Consider the following 18707-nt stretch of genomic DNA (forward strand, 5'->3'; position numbering starts at 1 on the left):
TTATTAAATAAATAATATATTGGATAAAACAAAAGTCTGAAATTACATGACATTATGATTAAAAAGACGAGTTAAAGCAAAATCTGTTGTGCCAGATGTATTTATCAACTTCACTTATGTAAAATGTATGCATATATATAAATATATATATATATATATATATATATATATATATATATATATATTTGCATATATATGTATAATTTAACATAATTTTTAATGGTTAAGGCTTAATAAATAAATTATTATATTCTTTTTGTGTAGAACTATTCTGTTACCTTAGAATTCTTAGCGCATAACTTTTTAATAAATAATAAATGACTCTCTAAGGCTAGTAAAATCAATTAAAATTTAAAGCTTTAAATAATTAGTCATAATTTTATGTATTAGATCTATGCTCATTATTTACTAAAATTTGTATTTTACGATAGAAAAAAAATGAGAAATATTGTAATAGCATATAATTGTGTGTGCGGCTTTGATTTTCAGCTTTATATCAGGTGGTTAACAATCAGTTTATTGATAATAATACATAGAAATTTCAGACACTGATCAGTCAATCGATTTTGTCGGCCGAAAATCCTAGCCATAATAACAATTATATAGATATCCTTTTCTTGTATACTGTACCATTTATCTCAGATATATATTAAATAATAAATAAAAAACTGTTGTATTTTATTATGCGATATTTTAACATCTGATTTTCTTTGCATATCAAATGTCAATAAAAACTGTCATTCCGTGTCTCATTACATGTATACTCACACTCATACACACACACACACACACACACATCATATATATATTTTGTAGATTAAATTAATTTCTCATATAATCTATCCACATTGGAATGGTCGAGCGTGCATATTCCACAGCTAAAGTCTAGCACATGATTGGGGAAAGAAAGTAAAATTTGCTCTTGCGTCCAATGTATATATAGAATAATATTAGGTAGCAGAATATCAATTGCCTCGCCACCTGTTTTGATCCTATACATGATAATAAATTATGTGTTTTATAAATACTATGTTTAAAGAGCATAATTCAATTTTATAATTTGTAAGGTTCATTGTAAATATAAAGTTTGTATATATTTAAAATAAACCTTACAGATTATGAATTTATGTTTAAATTCTTCACATTATTAGAAATTATTTTCTTTTATACTTACACTTTAGTTCCTAGTGTATGAAATACATAATCAGATTGCAATTTTATTGATGATGTAGCATTATATAGAGTTCCTTTATTCATGTCGGCTACAATCCGTATAATTCCAGATTCGTCGGTTAAATTAATGTTGATTCCATACATACTATTGGTTGCAGTTAACGCGACTCTGGGATTGTCGTCGTAACATTGTCCAAGTAATATCACTTCGCTATTTTTAGCAAAGGTATAAATCGTATTGTATGCAGATTTTATGGAATCTGACGTTACGATGCATGTACCTATAAGATATAAAACATTAATTTAAACAATTTCTGACACTTAAATCATAAAATTTACATCATCATATGCATTAGAATTGAACAAATTATTGTAAAATTAGAATAATCAGTGAAATATATTGATGATTATTATATGATTAATATAATTACTTACTGGAAAACATTTTGAATAAAGACATTTCCATATATTTGTGAATTCTTGTTCGTATTAGAAAAGGATCAATGTAGCGTGAATTATATTCAATAGCAACTTTATCTCCGTTGAGTTTCAGTTCACCAACATTCGAGTCTTTGGGAAATGTCGCGGTTATCACAACTTCATTGGACTTCCTCGCATTACTGCTATTTCCGCCGATCAAATCGTGGAAGGCGTATATTTTCCAAACTAATTTGGATAAACTCTCCGGCAACTGTTGTTTTCACATTACAAAAATATAATATGATAAGTATAATATACATTATTATAACTTATGATAAGTATAATATTATACATTATTATAACTTATGATAAGTATAATATTATACATTATTATAACTTGCGCGTAAAAATTTGCCGACTTTTTACTTATATATTTAGTTTTTTTTTATTTACGTTTTCATACTGCGCCGAGATTGTATATTTCCGTAAGGTCGACAATTCTCTTGACGCTTCATAACAAGAACTTGTGTAAGGAACAAACTTTTTTCCAATAGATTCCTTTTTACATTCGCCATAAGGCCAATTTGCTTCTTTGCTCTTTTCGAGTTGCTCGTCACTAATTTCGCCAATTAAGTTTATTGATATAGAAGATCCGTTACATTTTCCTTTTATAGAATCAGACAATCCCCAAACGAGATTTAATTTAATGCGAGACAAGTCGCTCGGTTTATCGCTTAAGAATTCCCATTGCCATGGTATGTGATTTTCAATCTCTGCACAAAACTATCAAATTAATCAATAAATTTTAATTTCTCCCTTATGTATACTCTCAACTTTATTGTGAGATGTAAAATCTTTAAATCTACCTTCAATATGCGTGCACCAGGCATGACTTTGGACGCTTTGATTTTAATCACATTCGATACCCAGCTAGTGCTTTCGTATAATGCAGCCAAAAACCATTGATGAACAATCTCGGAAGATTGTAAGTCGTGATGTGTCAAAGATAAAATATGACGATTTTCATTTTGCATGTATTCCAATTTTGTCTAATAAAAAAATATATATAAGTATATAATAAATATATAATTCACACAATATGATATACAGATGTCCGGAAAATCAGCAGTACTTCGGGAAGTGATTCGGGACCCAAAAAGAAGGAAAAAAAATTTTAAAAAGGGATGCCAAACAGACTATAAATTACGATTCTTTTAACATAAAAATGGCTATAACTCGGAAACGACTTCTTTCCGGACCTATGTTTATATAGCTTTTTTTTTCCTTCTTTTTGAGTCCCGAATCACTTCCCGAAGTATTGTGGGCGATTTTCCAGACATCCTGTATAGATATATTATATAATATTATATAATATAAATAACCTGTGTTGGTGTCGATTTAACTGCTTCAATATAAGCAGCTAATCCACAACTACCTCTTGGTGGCATGTAAGTGAGGTAATCCAAGAAATGTAATCCGATTAAAATAAATTTCATATTTGGCCAGGATCTATATAATTATGAAAATTAATGCAATTGATTTAAGATATATTTTACAATAAATTATAACATTTATATATATATATATATATATATATATATATATATATATACAGGGTGTATCAGACCACCCGTGCCAGCCAAATATCTCGAAAACCAAGAACGACAGACAAAAGTTGTAGGGTTTCAAGTAACGTATTATATAGTAATATTGGTACGACCTTGAATAGTGTTGTCAAGGTCACGTGAAGGTCATCTTAAATTTCTTAAATGGAACCCCCTATTTTTCATTACATATTCTTGTAACTTATCTCGAGGGCTTTTCAAAACACTATAATAAAGTATTTTTTCATTGAGTACTTTTCGAGTTATGAGGCTTGAAATCATTTCTTAATTTTACATAAACCGTAAAATATCTTGTAAAATATTCATTTTTCGATTATCTTACCTTAATACTTTTATGTACAAAATAATGAGAGGAATCAATTGGTGTAAAGAAAACACAAAATTGTTTCGAAAAAAAAATGTAATTTGCAATTAACAATTACATTTTTTTTTAACAATTACATTTTTCTTGAAACCCTACAACTTTTGTCTGAAATATTTTTGTCTGTCGTTCTTGGTTTTCGAGATATTTGGCTGGCACGGGTGGTCTGATACACCCTGTATATATACATTGTAATAGATCTAAATTACATTATTACACTGTATACTGTATATTAATGTAATAAATATAAATATAGATAAAAATACATATAAATGATATATTACTTACTGATAATTACTTTGATGAGAGGACCAAATGTCGTTAATCAATGTCTCGTACAGCATCGTACTATCGCAATCAAATACTTTCGTTTTTAGCCGACCACCTAATTCAGGAAGTTCAATGTTGAGGATATCTATTGTCTATAAAAAAAAGGAATATAAAAGGATTATATTCATTAATGTTAATATAAAATAATTTATACATTTGTAGATTTATAGCAAAAGAAATATAGCACATTTAAAGTAATATTTACCTGTAGATTAGAGTTAGGCGATTTTACAACTGTATACGATACAGGACATGAATGACAAGCTCGCTTCAACTTCGATTTAACATCTGCACCTTTAATACTTGTAAATGTTTTAACATGTGCTGTAATTCCTGTCTTAAGATGTTCTGTAATACATTAATTTTAAATGTAGTAGAATATAAAGATTAGAAGAATATAAGTCAAAAGATATTTATAAAATCTTAAATATTTTTAAAACTATATGAAATTTTAATGTTTAAGAAAAATAGAATTAAGATTTATGCAGACTAATTTTTTTTTATCAATATTGTTAAATAATACAAATTAATAAGCATAATGAAAATTATGTAAATCTTTAATAAATTAATAAAATAATAACTAATCTTTAATTTAATAAATAAATTAAAAATTAATAATAAAATTTATACCTCCTAGATTATTATATGAAATAAATGGCCGTTCTTCTAATCCGATTGTAATATTAATAGGAAGATATCCATGTAGCGACTGGACTCTTTCAGCACTATGCCATAAATCGACCAACGGATTATAATTCTCTATCGTTTCAATGCCATAAATAGACGAGCTAAAAAATATTAAATAAATATAAACTTATAAGAATATTTTAAAAACCAAAGACACAATTAAATATATAAATTAATTTTAAAATTAACAATTAATTATATAAAGCAAAATTTTGTGACAACATATAAAACATGTCTTTGTATACCGTAAAATGACGTGATTATTTCGTATAGGAAAATCGCGTGTAAAATTTCCTCTCGTTGAAAACAAAGATGTTGCCGTCATCGCGAGTCTAACGTTAGTACCGAGATCGGTCGCTTGAATTGATTCTATTGTCAATGGTACATTTATACGTTGTTGATTAATATGGAATTCCATGTTATAATACAAATAATATAGATCATTCCATAAAGAAGACAAATCTAGAAAATTATAGATACACTAATGAGATAACATGAGGTAACATTACATTATAACTATACATTTTATTATAAATTTTCTCTTACACTTCAACCCCTCAACTATCTTTGTCTCATTCCAGTGAACGCACAACACTGTTTTTTCTTGAATGCGCGCAATTACTTCTAAATGCACAGGATCTCTTTTTCGTTCATCTAATTTGAACTCTTTAAGAATATCTTTTATGTTTGTCGGCTTGTCGAAAGAAGTCGCTAATGAGTGAAAAACACCCTCTGCTTTGATGTATAACTTAATGTATCAAAAAAATGGTAATTAAATTCATCGGTATTCGCAAAAGATGAGATAAATTAGATAGATGTCTTGGCTTTAAAAAGTGTACTTACAGATAGATGATTAATATGCGTTCCACTGCCATAATTATTTAGAGTTATATAAATTACTTCAGGAATATTCGTAGAAGGATTAGCTATGATAGCACCATGCAACATGGCGCCAAATCTCCTCGATGAGTCTTGATAATCAACCAGATAGTTACCGGTAATGAGATATTCGTTATTTGACGGTTTCCGAAGAACGCGGCTAAATTGCGCCGCGATTCTGCCTCTGTAAATGTTCAATAGTGACAATTAACATTTAAGACTAGATGTAAAAATATCTAAATAAATGCATAATATGTTAGATAGATTAAAAATAGCAGCAATGTCATCACATACTTTAATAATAGAAATTATAGTGTTTAAATTATATACATATAATATAATATAATATAATATAAATCAAATCATGATGCAATTAATTTATATGCTTTATAATAATATAAAATTGCAAATTGATGTAGAAATTAATATTTTTTTCAAATAACATTGCTGCTTGTTTTGCTTATGATTGATAAGTTTGTGCTATTTACATGCGCTTATAACAAGGATAAGTGGTACGTTCCATAGATTTTAACATTGTGTAAAAGTAATTGTACAAGTGTTGATTGGGCTCGCTTTGCATGTACCAATATAGGGATATTAATCTATTAGATGTAGGACTGGACACGACGAGCAAAGTTAATGCAGCAATTCTCATTTCTAAATGCTCGGTTCTGTTGACCACAATCGGCCAATACACACGATAAATCTGCATAGAATATATTATTATATATAATTAAACATTATATCATGATAATGAATATAATATATATTCAATTCCAATATATAAGATTCATATATAGATTGTGATATTTAATTAAATAGAGATAGAGATTGATTATTTAATTAAAAATTGCAATAGAGATTGATTACTTAATTAAAAATTGCTCACCACGTCGGGTCTCAACGGTGCTGTAGGAATAGAGGCCCAAGCTGCGAGTGCCCGAAAATGTCGCGATTCGATATTATTGTCGCTAGCTATTGGCTCTAGAAACTCAACGACTCTACCAAGCTGTATATTCGCCAAGCCTTCCAGCCAGACCATCTTTTGTTCATATCGAGTACTTTCTGTAACACGGATTGAATGTAACATTCTTGAGTGTAAAATTCTCAGCAATATGGAAACTTTAATACGTTAATAGAAACGAAAGGCATATAAATCATTATGCAATCTGCTATCAAAAGAATATTCGGTCGTTTTAGCACAGCCTATATATACCAGTGAATTTGTCGAGATAGAGACGCACGTAATCATCCAACATCTCATACGGGCAATGCATCAAACAGGTTTTATATATCAGCGTTCCATATGCGAGGATTGCAGTATTTTGCACTTCCGCGGAGATTTCGTTCGGTAGTGTAAGAAACGGTTGCAAACTGACTAGCAATTGAGCGTCTGGCCTTCTTAAATGAAGTGGTAGCCGCATGAGAAGTTGAATTGCGGATATATCGGACACTTTCTTATCCTGAATAAGATTCAATATGAAATGAGCGGATTCTGTACTCCCAACTTGCGGCAATGCTTCGAGAAACATATTCCTGCAATAAAGCATAATATAATATAATTTATATAATGAATTAAGATTACATTAAAGATTAAGAGAAAGAGAAGGTTGAAAGAGAGGGAGAGCAAAAATAAAAACAAAAATAAATGATTAATAATCAATATAGGTACCGTATCGTTTCCTCTTTATAACTAGTTCCTGAAATGCGATTATAGGCTTTTCCTAGATCAACACGATCTAACATATCAAGATAATAGAGAAGCACGGATATCGTCGTGTTGTGCAGATTATGAATCTCGGTATCCAAACCAGGGTTTTCGAGCCTGTGGCTCAAACGGTCCAATAATCGACTTATCTGTAACAAAATTAATAAAGATTTCACTGTAATAACTATTAAGAAGCGAAAAAATAAAATTTAAACAAATATATATGTATAAACTTACAGATTTAAAGATAAAACTTTTGTCCGGAGTATCTCTGCCTTGTGTCAAATCCGCTTCAGGTAACTCATGTTGAAGAATAGTAGTTCGTAAATTATTTGTAACTATCTTATTCGTTATATCTTTTACTGAAGATAATTCGATAGCTTGTCTGTATAAAATAAAGCAATGTTATTTCATTGACATTATCGAGAAGCAATAATTATAATAATTTATTTCTAGATGCGATAAAAAAAATATTAATTCAAATATTTATCTGATGATATAAAGATTTGTATTTGCAATCAATACTCAATAATACAAGTATGTATATATTTAGAAAACTTGTGAAACATACTGTACAAAATGATAATGCGCCTCGCCCATACTTTGAAAGGGTTGCACATAGATACTCCCGGATGCATTGACGGAAAGAATATCGTGAATGTGTCCATCGCTTTTTAATTTATACACTCTTTCGCTACTTTTCAGGACAGGATCCTGAAAGTTTTAGTGTCAGAAAATATCATATAACATATATTACGCAATATAACTTAATTCTATAATCAAATAGATAAATAATAAAAATAAATAATATATCTTAACATAATAACGTACTTGATCCTCGTTGGTACACTGTATTTTAGGAATATTAGACCAATTACGATACGGATGTCCAATACATATCCGAGGATCTATTGACTTTCTTACCAAATGCTGATTATTCCCCTCCAAGCTTACAACATAATCTATATTACATTTTCCATAATGGTTTATCTGTAAATTATAATTTTGTTGAACGCATATATCATAATATTATACTTTTATGAGTATGTATATATAAAATAACGTTCATAGTCATTACACAATGTACATCGTGTGCATGTTTATATAAATGATCATTACCTCGCTAGAATGAAATGCGACTTCCTTCTCCAAACTAGAAAGATCCAATTGTAAAATTCCAGCTATGCTACGTTTTATATTCGTCGCCCATACCGCTTCCGTTTCGATGCTAAAGTTCTCGATGAGTCCTTTGTTATACGACATTCGGAAAGGTCTTAAAAGATCTACAGTATTATCGTAAATATCAATATTTTCGCTCGGCTCCTTTACATTGCCATTCCACATATTTGTTTTCAACGATTGCAGCTAATAGAAAAAGAAACAAACATTCGAGATATATTATATCAACTTACACAAATGTGGTAAAATAATTTATAAAATAATTTTATATATATATATATAAAATTATTTTTGTTTGTTAAATTGATAATCCACGAGTAGAAAAACTTTAATTTTATAATTTTATGTATTGTTGTTGAGTATTATATTAATAGATAATAATTAAAAAATTAATTAAATAAAATTTCAAATCAAAATGTAGAATAATTAAGAATTTAAATGAGTTACAATTAATTAAATAATTAACTTTTATAATTTAATTTTATAAATAAAAATGGATTTAAAAGTAAATTTATATAAATTTATAAGTTGAATAAATAATTTAAGTATGTACAAAATTGCCTCTAATATATATAAATATTAATATATTAATTATAGTATATATAAATACATATATATATATATATATATATATATATATATATATATATATATATACATATATGTATTTATATATTTAGAAATTATTTTATAATTTATAAATTATTATTTTATTTATTATAACATTTGAATTTTTTATATTCTCTTGTATTTTTTCTACTATAAAAACTATATAATAGTTTTTATAGTGGAAAAAATACAAGAGAATATAAAAAATTCAAATGTTTATTATTCTTTTTAAATTTTACTTTCTTTTTACCTGTACTGTGACATAATCATCTTCCGCCTGAATCACGAGTTTGCCATTGAGATTCCATGAGGAAGCTGCGTTGGAGGGTACTAATACACCGGTACTCGACGTAGCGTTATAAGAATATATATATTCCTTCCCAGATCTAAATAAATTTTGCGCGACATTTCCATTGCTTAAAAGTAAAAATATGAATAACGTTCTTCTTATTCCTTGCTCTAGTCTGGATATATGATTAGGATCTGTAAAATAAGACTTTCTTTTTCACGTCTTCGCTTTTGCAGATATATTCCAAAAATTATCATTTTCTATTCTCCGACGTTGAACGCACGTTGCCATAAAAATTAACTCGCAATATACTCGCAATATGGAAAAGAATGCATAGACTATTTTTCTACATTAATATAATATATTATTATAAATATATCTCTCGCGCTTGCTTGCAATAATATAAATTTCGATCATTTCTTTGTTTTAAAGAAAATGCTTTAAAATATAAAAAATAATATAAACGTATACCCATGAGTTGCATGATGTAGTTGATCGTAGTTCAAAAGTAAACTGAGTTCATACAAGTCAAGGAATGACCCTTACCAATTCTTATCATTGACCTACGAATACACATATAGTTATTCGTATGTATATAAAATAAATTACACTCTCAACATATTATCTTCAATCATATGTGTATGTGTGGCTCGCATGAATATTACATATCGCTGATCCTTTTTCTTTCTTTTTCTTTCATAACACAGATAGCATATAAAGTATATCTATATCTTAATTTAAATGTATTTTTTTATAGATTGAAATAATAAATCAATTCTATATTTATGAATTACGTAAAGATTAGTAACTTATAATTTATATAAAGTTTATATAATTAATTTAAACAATTGAAGAGTTAAAAAAATATTCTTCAAAAATATATGGGGAGAAATTTTTCTGAAAGAGAATAGGACAATACATATTTAATAATTTCTTTCCTCTTTATTTCATTTTTCAATAGTTATTTTATTATTATTGGTAAAAAATTTATCTACATTTTTTTTGTCTAGAAAAAATAATCAAGTGAAAGAATGCGTTCAATTTATTAATTCAAATGATCATCTTTATATGCACATATACTATGAATTTGACTAATAATAATTTATATTAATATTATATTTTTTTCGAAATTAAAATATTTGCTTCATAATAAATTTATAATGATAATACACGTTTTAACTAGTTTTGTTATAGAATATGTATATGTGCATACGCACATGTATGCAAATATAAATTTGTGTTATTTTTATATTAATATAAGCAAATACCCACAATTCTTTTAGTTTTTTTAATTATGATAAAAATACGATAATTTCTTAAAATCAGGGCTTGAACGCTTAAATATATTATTTACAAATTTATTTTTCACTTATCTCTTATATACAATCATATCCGGGAAATATATCATGTCTTAAGTTATCTCTCATTTTAGTTTATTACTATACAAAATTGTATCTTTTCGTATACTATACATTCAAAAATTTACTTCAATGTATCATGTACAAGATCTTGCTGTATTATATGTATAAAACTATTAACAAGCATAGTAGTGTGGTCTAAAGCAAGAAATTTGATAAAACATTATCGACGATAAAACATTATATAATGTAATTAACGTATTATAATGGCTTGATTATTTTCAAGATGGATTTGGCGTATTCCCAGGCTTCACTGCAACATACGAATCTTGCTTTAGACGCGTTCATATACAGGGTGGCCCACGTAGTGTTACAGATTTACATCTCGGAAACGAAGCATTTTAGAGAAAAATGTCTCAGACAAAAGTTGTATGGCTTCAAGGGGGATATAAGATGGTGTCATTAATTTGACCTTGAATGGTTACTTGAAGGCCATGTGAAGGTCACCTTCAATTTTTTAAATGGAACTGCCTACTTTTTATTACATATTCTTACAGCTCATCTCGAGAGCTTTCCAAAACACTATAATGAAGTATTTTTTCATTAAGTACTTTTCGAGTTATGAGGCTTGAAATAATTTCTTAATTTTACATAAACCGTAAAATATCTTGTAAAATATTCATTTTTCGATTATTTTACCTTAATACTTTTATGCACAAAATAATGAGAGGAATCAATTGGTGTAAAGAAAACACACAATTGTTTCGAAGAAAATATATGTAATTGTTAATTGCAAATTACATATTTGTCACTTTACGTGGGCCACCCTGTATATTCTAGGCGATTCACAACACGAAAAAATGCGTCATCAATCGCAGAAAAATATTAATAAATACTTACTTATGTGCAGGATTTGCTTGATCTAACTGTTCGCTAAGCTGTTGAATGAGGGCAGCAAACATTCTCAAATGTTCTATAGTTTCCCCTTGTAGCCATGCTCTTGGTAGTGTACTCATGATCTAATATTCATTGATAAATATTTTACTCATTAACTGTCTTTGAATATGATAATAATTCGTGATTCGTGATTTTATATTATATATATATATATATATATATATATATATATATACATGAAATATATTTTATAAACATATATATCAAATATATTACCATATTTGCTTTAAATAAAGCATCAGTTGGACAAGAAACTCGTAATCCGGCGAGAAGATAACGATTCAAAAGTGATCCTAATGCCAAATTTTTTAATTGCATATCTCCAAGAAGACCCTGCCAACTTAGTAAATTGCGTAACAATTTGACGGCCATTGCAAATTGTCTTTGAAAAAATTGATGTTTTGTATCCAAAACTCTAGAATGACAATTTATGTCAAAATTAGTGAAAAGATGTAATGATGAAAAATATTAACAATAACTTAATTTTATATATATTTATACGTATAGAATATACTGACTGTTTTGGAAAAATAGGTATGAAAACATCATTCTCAACAGCAGCCTTAATTTTATCTAAAATAGTATTAAATAAAATTTCCAATTGTTTGCTCGTGTCATTTAAATTTGGATATTCTTTGACAAAACGATTTATAGCCCCTACAAGTCGTAACGTTTGAGATGTCGACATTGGATCCCAAATTTTTTCAATAATAGCTGAAACATGAAGTATATATATTATATATCAAATATAAATTAAAATATTAAGTACATTATAAATAGAATTATTTTATTTCTTAGCAGTTTCATAAATAGTAACTAAAGTAAATAATAAATAGTAATATAAAAAAAGTAATCCTTACATTTTAATTTTGGTATTACGATCTTTTCAATTGTGGATGGTATTAACCTAACATCTGGATCTCGCTTCAACGATTCCTCTGTTTCCTTACTATCTAAAGCGTATAAAAGCAATGCATTGTACCATTTTGTCCTTTCTACATCAGCGCTTTCCTATGAGAATAATTCGAAAAATTAATTATGAATATTGATAATGCTATTTCTTCGAGAAGAATAAATAAATTACCATAATTGGATTCCAAGTAACTAATTGTAATCTGATAATTGGCGAAATAATTTTGGGTAAACACAACGACACATAAGCTTCTGTATAAGCGTCTATGTCCGTCTCTCTCCACGATTCGAACTTTGAAAGTATACCACGTATTGTACAATATTCCTCCATAACATCAGAAAATATGTTTTTACAATCATTATCAATTTCATCTGAAATAAAGTGAAAAAATATATAAGTGATAAAATGTGTATAATATAATACTGATACGTTAAAAACACATAAATAAAAACTTTAAGGATTCCAAAATTTTGTAAAATCTATTACCTTTTGCTTGTTTAAATGCGAGATTTTGTTGCTCGGTAACTTCATCATCACTGGACATGCCATCGATATGTTTTGGCATATTTAAAGCTAATTCTCTCATTCTCCTGCGACGGGCTCTTCTACCTTCCCTTTCTGTAGCTCGTCGTACATGAGCCTCTACTTCCGGTCCTCTTCTCATGGCTTGCCCTCCTATAAGACAAAAAGAATTGTAGAATTTTTCCGTTAAAAAATCTGTGTGAAATCTTTTGATTAGAATGATTTAAACAAATCGAACATAAAAATTAAACAATTAAAAGATGAAAATAATTAAAATTAATAATTAGGCTCAAATAAATAAAAATTAAATCAAAATTGGCACAAGAGCCACAGCGCGGCGCAGGGGAAAAAAACAACACTTCCTTTTTATTGATTGTTGTTTATTTCAAATAAATTTCAATTAAATATTTGAAATAAACAACAATCAATAAGAAAGAAGTGTTGTTTCTTCCCCTGTGCCCCAACTACCGCGCTGTGGCTCTTATGTCAATTTTGATTTAATTTTTATGAAAATAATTGCCAATCAATTATATCAAGTTCTATCAATTATCTATATATATGTATGTACATATATATATATATATATATATATATATATATATATATATATATATTGAACAGTATAGAAACATATTTACTGACTTGCTGCCGTTATTTCTTCTGCCTGATCTCTCGTATCCTGTCGTCTCCGTTCCATCAATTCGATCGAACGTTCGCCATACAAATCTAACCAGCGCCGTTCCAACTCGATAATCAGAGGAAGCTAACAAAAGAATTATATATTTAAGTAAATTCATGATGTAAATATATTCCATTATACAAAATTGATCATATCTAATTTAATGATTTCATAAATATGATGATAGATAATGAATTTAGGAAATATTAACTTTTTTTTTTCTTGATCGGCAATTTTATAAATTATTTAAAAAATGTGTTTATTACAATTTTGTTTACTTTGTTTATTAATGATAAACTTATTTACTTACCAAAATAGATATTTATTTATTCTACGATCAAGTTAATTTTTGTTAATTGCTTTTATATGTATAATAAATTTCATCTTTTTATGAGATATATGTGTAAAAGTAAATGTAATACAGAGAAGATAATGACCCCCGGCAATAGAAACATGTATTACACATCTCCTTTAATTTAGTGCTTAAAGTGCCAAAAAATTACTTCAAAAGATTTAATTATTCTGCTTTATTTATCAAGATGCTTATAAAAATAAATTATGAAAAATTATGCCAACGAAGTATATTTTACAGAATATTTGGCTTCTAACTAAAATTTAATTTAGATTAATTTAGATAATACACTCAATAATATTTGTGTAATATGTTTCGAAGAATTGATCTAAGCAAATCTAAATAAACAACTAAATAAGTATTTTTTTTTAATAATTTATATATATAAATATTTTGGATTGTTGCAGCTAAATTGAGTTACAATTTATATCAAAAAAGTAAAAGATCACAAATTTTTCCTACACTTTAGATATTTTATGTTTATGTGAAATATAAACATAATATAGTTATAATAACCAAAAGCATGTGATAATTTCCCTAATCAAATCTGACTTATCAATGCTTTTATAAATGTATAGTAGTTTTATATAGTGAGATTTTACATAACAAACTCAGTGCAATTTTAAATAATTAATTATAAAATTGCTGGTACTTTACTGGAGCTGGGGAATCTCTGCCAGCTGGACATATTGTACGATAAACCCCAGTGCACATAAATCAAACGTGACAGCGTATCAACCCACCTTCTCATCAAGACACTCTACCAAGTCAGTGACATACCCACGCAACTCTTGGTAATATCTGAAGCGTTGTGCGTAATGCGGTGTACGGACTTCGCCTTCGTCCAATTCTTTCATGGTTTGCTGTAATTCTTGTTCTAAACGTTCCTGATCTTGCTGATGTCGTCTATGTACCTCTTTCAAACTGTCCAACCTTTAACCAACAATAATATTCTCTCTAAATATAAACTCTGATTATATAAATTTTATTTTTTTTATTTTAGTTTAAAGCCTAAAATATATATTAATAATCTTAAATGTTAATTTTATATAAAGCATACCTGGCGCGCATCCTATTCACAACTTCTTGTGGTGTAAGGGGTACGATCTTAGTTGGATCTGGTGGTTGAATGGACGGAGGTGGCGGCGGTGCAGGCATTAATACCATTTCTAACGATACACCAGATCCTATCATTTGATTAACATTCATACCCATTGTATATTGTTGTTGTAACATAGAATCCTGCTGTGCTGCTGCAATCTGTATATCATAAAAGATTATTTTGTATAAAAATTTTTTTTTACTAAACGTATTTTATATTGAATTGTGCTTTTACCTGAGCACCGGTTACACCCTTTCGTATTTGTTGAGCTTCCCATTCTTCTTCTTCATTTTCGTGTTCACTTTCATTATCTGAAACTAAATTAAAATACGTTCTAAATTCTATTATTTAACTATTATATCCTGGAAGTTAATTGATAAATAAATATAACTAAAGATTCACATTTCATTGGAATTTGAGAAGCAAGAAATGCTTCTCTCCTTTTTTCCTTATCACGTGCTTCTGTGTTGATAGTCATATCAAGTCGATCTTGAGAATCGTCATCGTCACTTCGATCGTGATCTTCTTCTCGTACTAGTCTAGATTTGCCTTTGTCATCACTATAAATATAAATTTATTACAAGTAGTATTATTAATAAGTATATGATTAATATAATGTAAGATGTATATATAAATTTTCTATTTACTGAATTTTTAATAATTTTAATAAAGAAATGTACTTTTGCTCTTCAATAGGAATGTAATCAGTTCCCAATTCTCTTGCTTTCTGTCTACGCTTTCTCGCTGCATGGATCATAGCTGCATCAGGTATACATCCACCTAAATGATATTAATAATTATAATGTTATCACATTTTTAGGAATATAAAAATATTTTACTATTAAATCAAAATAATATGCCAATAATTTTATAACATATGCATGATTTATAATACCACTTAATTTTAATATCTGAAAAAAAAGACAAAGCAAATGCTTTTCTTTCTATTTCAGCTTCATCTAAAAAAATGGATTAAATATACACATAACAATTAAATTTCATTTAATCTAAATGCTAGAAATACATGTCAAAATATTTATATTATATTGTAACTTATATAAATAATAAAAAAAATTACGTACTTTCAAGTAGTATCTTAACAGTTTCAGCTTTATCTGTATTTTTCCGAAATTTGTGACTGCAAGACTCATCTTCCTCTTCATCCGATGTATAGTCATCCTTTCCTGCTGCCAATGCAGCACGTCCATTCAAAATCAGGGGTCCTGTGTTTTTTATTTTAACCTAGCAATAAAGATTATTCATCATTTAGTAAAGATACATAGTGTCACACAAGTGACAAAATTTGTAAAAATATATCACACGTTAGAAATTTTCTACAAGAAAAGAGATTTGCAAAGTACAATCTTAATGTACATTAATCCAAAATTAATGTAAATGTATTCTCATATTAACATAGTACATGTATATTAACACAATAATTTAAGATACAAAGATATCCACATCAAAAATTATGTTAATTTATAATAAAATCAGCTTACTGCAAGATGAGAGATTGTGTATATATAAATACAAGATAGATAATAAAGAGTCAAGATCAGATAATTCAAGGAGCACTCGAAATAAAATCTTTATAACGGACATATTTTTTGCTAGTACACATAATTGATAAGACAGAAAAATATTACATAAAAAGTAATATACTTCAAGCGACCATAATATACGTTTGTATTTGTCTAAATTTAATAAAGAAAAAGAAGAATACTTGTATATTTGCGAGTACAATGCTTTTAATATATAGGTGTTAATTTATAAAAACACATTGTGTGAAAAATGACATTTAAATTATAAATGTGTCTTCTCGTTGTACTCCCACAGTTGTTCCAAATCTTGAAACATTAGTCAATACATTAGGAAGAGAGATGTGAAAAACACCTTCTATATTAAATGATAAGTTACTTAAATTGAAGAAATGCTAATAATAATAAAACATCATAGAGATAGCTTACTACTAGATCATCTGTCTTTATCTCTAAATCTTTTTCCTGCTTAATGGATTTATTCGCTTGCTCAGTGTCCACTTGCATTTTCTCTTCACCTTTCTTTTTCCTCCTCTCGTGATCTAGCTGTTTCATCAGCTTTTTGCTCCTCGATGATTTCTTGACTATAAAAACTTCCCCGTCGTCCCCTGTAATTTATTTCAATTTTCAATTTCAATCAAAATATACTCTATCGTACAATATTTAATAATAGATTTGGCAGAAATAGCACCAATTATGTCTATATATTAAAACAAAGCATCATCTTTGTTCTTGTTATCGCAGATCTTGTTACGAAGATATCCCTGTAAAACCTTATTCTATGCGTTAACATTATATTTTCATCAAAAGCCAAGACAGATTTACTGTGCACGATAATTGTACATATTTTATACGAGACCGATATATATGTATATAAACCTTGTTCCAGCTCCTCTCCGAAACTGAGGAGCGTCTGCTTTGGCTTATCCTTCTTCTTCGTCTTAATTTTGACAGGCTGCGCGTCCTCCACTTCCATTCTGTTTTCATTATCTTCATCCTCATCGTTGAAAGGACGTCGGCGTATATTTCGCTTCGGTTTGTTGAATAATGACATTGTATCAACGCGTCAACACGTCGTTCTCTCCCCGATAACGGCAACGATCATCAAATCGCTCGTACACTCGTTACAGTTAAAGACGCAGAGTAACAAGCGGAATGTATCGCATCACGGGAGAATACGCATCATTGAGTCAGCGGAATAAGTCGGGATTAACTTTTCCCTTATATATCAATGGATATTCACGGCACTTGACGAAACGAACTGAAAATTGACGCAAACCGTGGGCAGCTGACAAAGCTGGACGGAACGTACTACGCTTCAATCATGAAACACAACATTTGTAAGATACGACTCTTTCCGGGAGCGTCCCATTTGATCACGTTGCAAGTGGCACTCACGCCATAGCCACTCGTATCGATCGATGCCTAGGTTTACTAATGGCCGTATTCAGCGGACTCAACAGTTAGGCAACATTACTAGATTTTCCGATGTAATTCGACGCTGATTGGTCGGACCTGAGAGTAGGAACCAATCATGTTCGATTGCTACTTAGCGGTTGAGTCCGCTGAATGCGGCCATTCCGCTTTTAGCTGATCCCTGAAAGCGATACTCCCTCTATGGACATTGAAAACGTGGACATGAACTACAAAGCCAATTTCCATGAATATTCTCAGAGGGTAATATGTAATGCGCACAATTTTTGGTTTTGTTCCGTGCTATGTGCACGAAATGCCGGTGGCACCAGTGCTATATAACAAGATACTTATGTATGTAAATTGATAGTAAATAAATTATTCAATCGCGAAAGATACTGTAATATTCAAAGATGAAATAAATATTTTTCTATATTCATTGTCATATTTATATCTTTTTATTTACAAAACACAAAATGCCTGCTGTGGGATAAAAACATTTTTAACCGTATTTCTATAAATCTTCATAATTAGCAGTAAACTGATCTTTGATATTTATCAATCATTTTTTTAATTATTTAAAAATTTAATTATTAATACATGTCATGTACAT

At 28.6% G+C, this 18707-nt stretch overlaps 2 protein-coding genes across 4 annotated transcripts; both read right to left on the reverse strand.

The window, feature by feature from the left end:
- Nucleotides 1-654: 654 nt before the first annotated feature.
- Nucleotides 655-9967, reverse strand: LOC145969173 (uncharacterized). 2 transcript variants are annotated; one of them, XM_083095062.1, is made up of 22 exons: nucleotides 9807-9967; nucleotides 9222-9454; nucleotides 8303-8548; nucleotides 8015-8173; nucleotides 7755-7897; nucleotides 7421-7568; nucleotides 7148-7332; nucleotides 6692-7011; nucleotides 6365-6540; nucleotides 5964-6181; nucleotides 5440-5659; nucleotides 5143-5344; nucleotides 4842-5058; nucleotides 4540-4697; nucleotides 4115-4257; nucleotides 3868-4001; nucleotides 2976-3102; nucleotides 2460-2642; nucleotides 2047-2376; nucleotides 1609-1864; nucleotides 1175-1454; nucleotides 655-992 (listed from the first exon to the last, which is right to left on the reverse strand). In XM_083095062.1, exons 1-22 carry the CDS (start codon nucleotides 9835-9837, stop codon nucleotides 818-820), a joined length of 4284 nt encoding a protein of 1427 aa, XP_082951188.1. In that variant the 5' UTR covers nucleotides 9838-9967; the 3' UTR covers nucleotides 655-817. The 2 variants fall into 2 exon arrangements, with proteins under 2 accessions (XP_082951188.1, XP_082951189.1); XM_083095063.1 differs by having other exon boundaries at nucleotides 9732-9821.
- A 637-nt stretch (nucleotides 9968-10604) lies between these two features.
- On the reverse strand, nucleotides 10605-18400 carry LOC145969179 (PAX3- and PAX7-binding protein 1). Of its 2 annotated transcripts, none has more exons than XM_083095071.1 (16): nucleotides 17561-18400; nucleotides 17111-17289; nucleotides 16226-16385; nucleotides 15791-15923; nucleotides 15546-15703; nucleotides 15378-15460; nucleotides 15102-15301; nucleotides 14785-14974; nucleotides 13653-13773; nucleotides 12975-13163; nucleotides 12660-12859; nucleotides 12436-12586; nucleotides 12094-12289; nucleotides 11792-11990; nucleotides 11519-11637; nucleotides 10605-10931 (listed from the first exon to the last, which is right to left on the reverse strand). In XM_083095071.1, the coding sequence occupies exons 1-16, from the start codon at nucleotides 17733-17735 to the stop codon at nucleotides 10880-10882; spliced, it is 2505 nt and encodes an 834-aa protein (XP_082951197.1). In that variant the 5' UTR covers nucleotides 17736-18400; the 3' UTR covers nucleotides 10605-10879. The 2 variants fall into 2 exon arrangements, with proteins under 2 accessions (XP_082951197.1, XP_082951198.1); XM_083095072.1 differs by having other exon boundaries at nucleotides 15824-15923; nucleotides 17561-18080.
- Between the last annotated feature and the right edge of the window lie 307 nt (nucleotides 18401-18707).

The sequence above is a fragment of the Camponotus vicinus genome, unplaced genomic scaffold (genome assembly GCF_025532165.1).
Source record: "Camponotus vicinus isolate PSW18456_S1 unplaced genomic scaffold, iyCamVici1.0 SCAF_3, whole genome shotgun sequence".
NCBI classification, from domain to species: Eukaryota; Metazoa; Arthropoda; class Insecta; order Hymenoptera; family Formicidae; genus Camponotus; species Camponotus vicinus.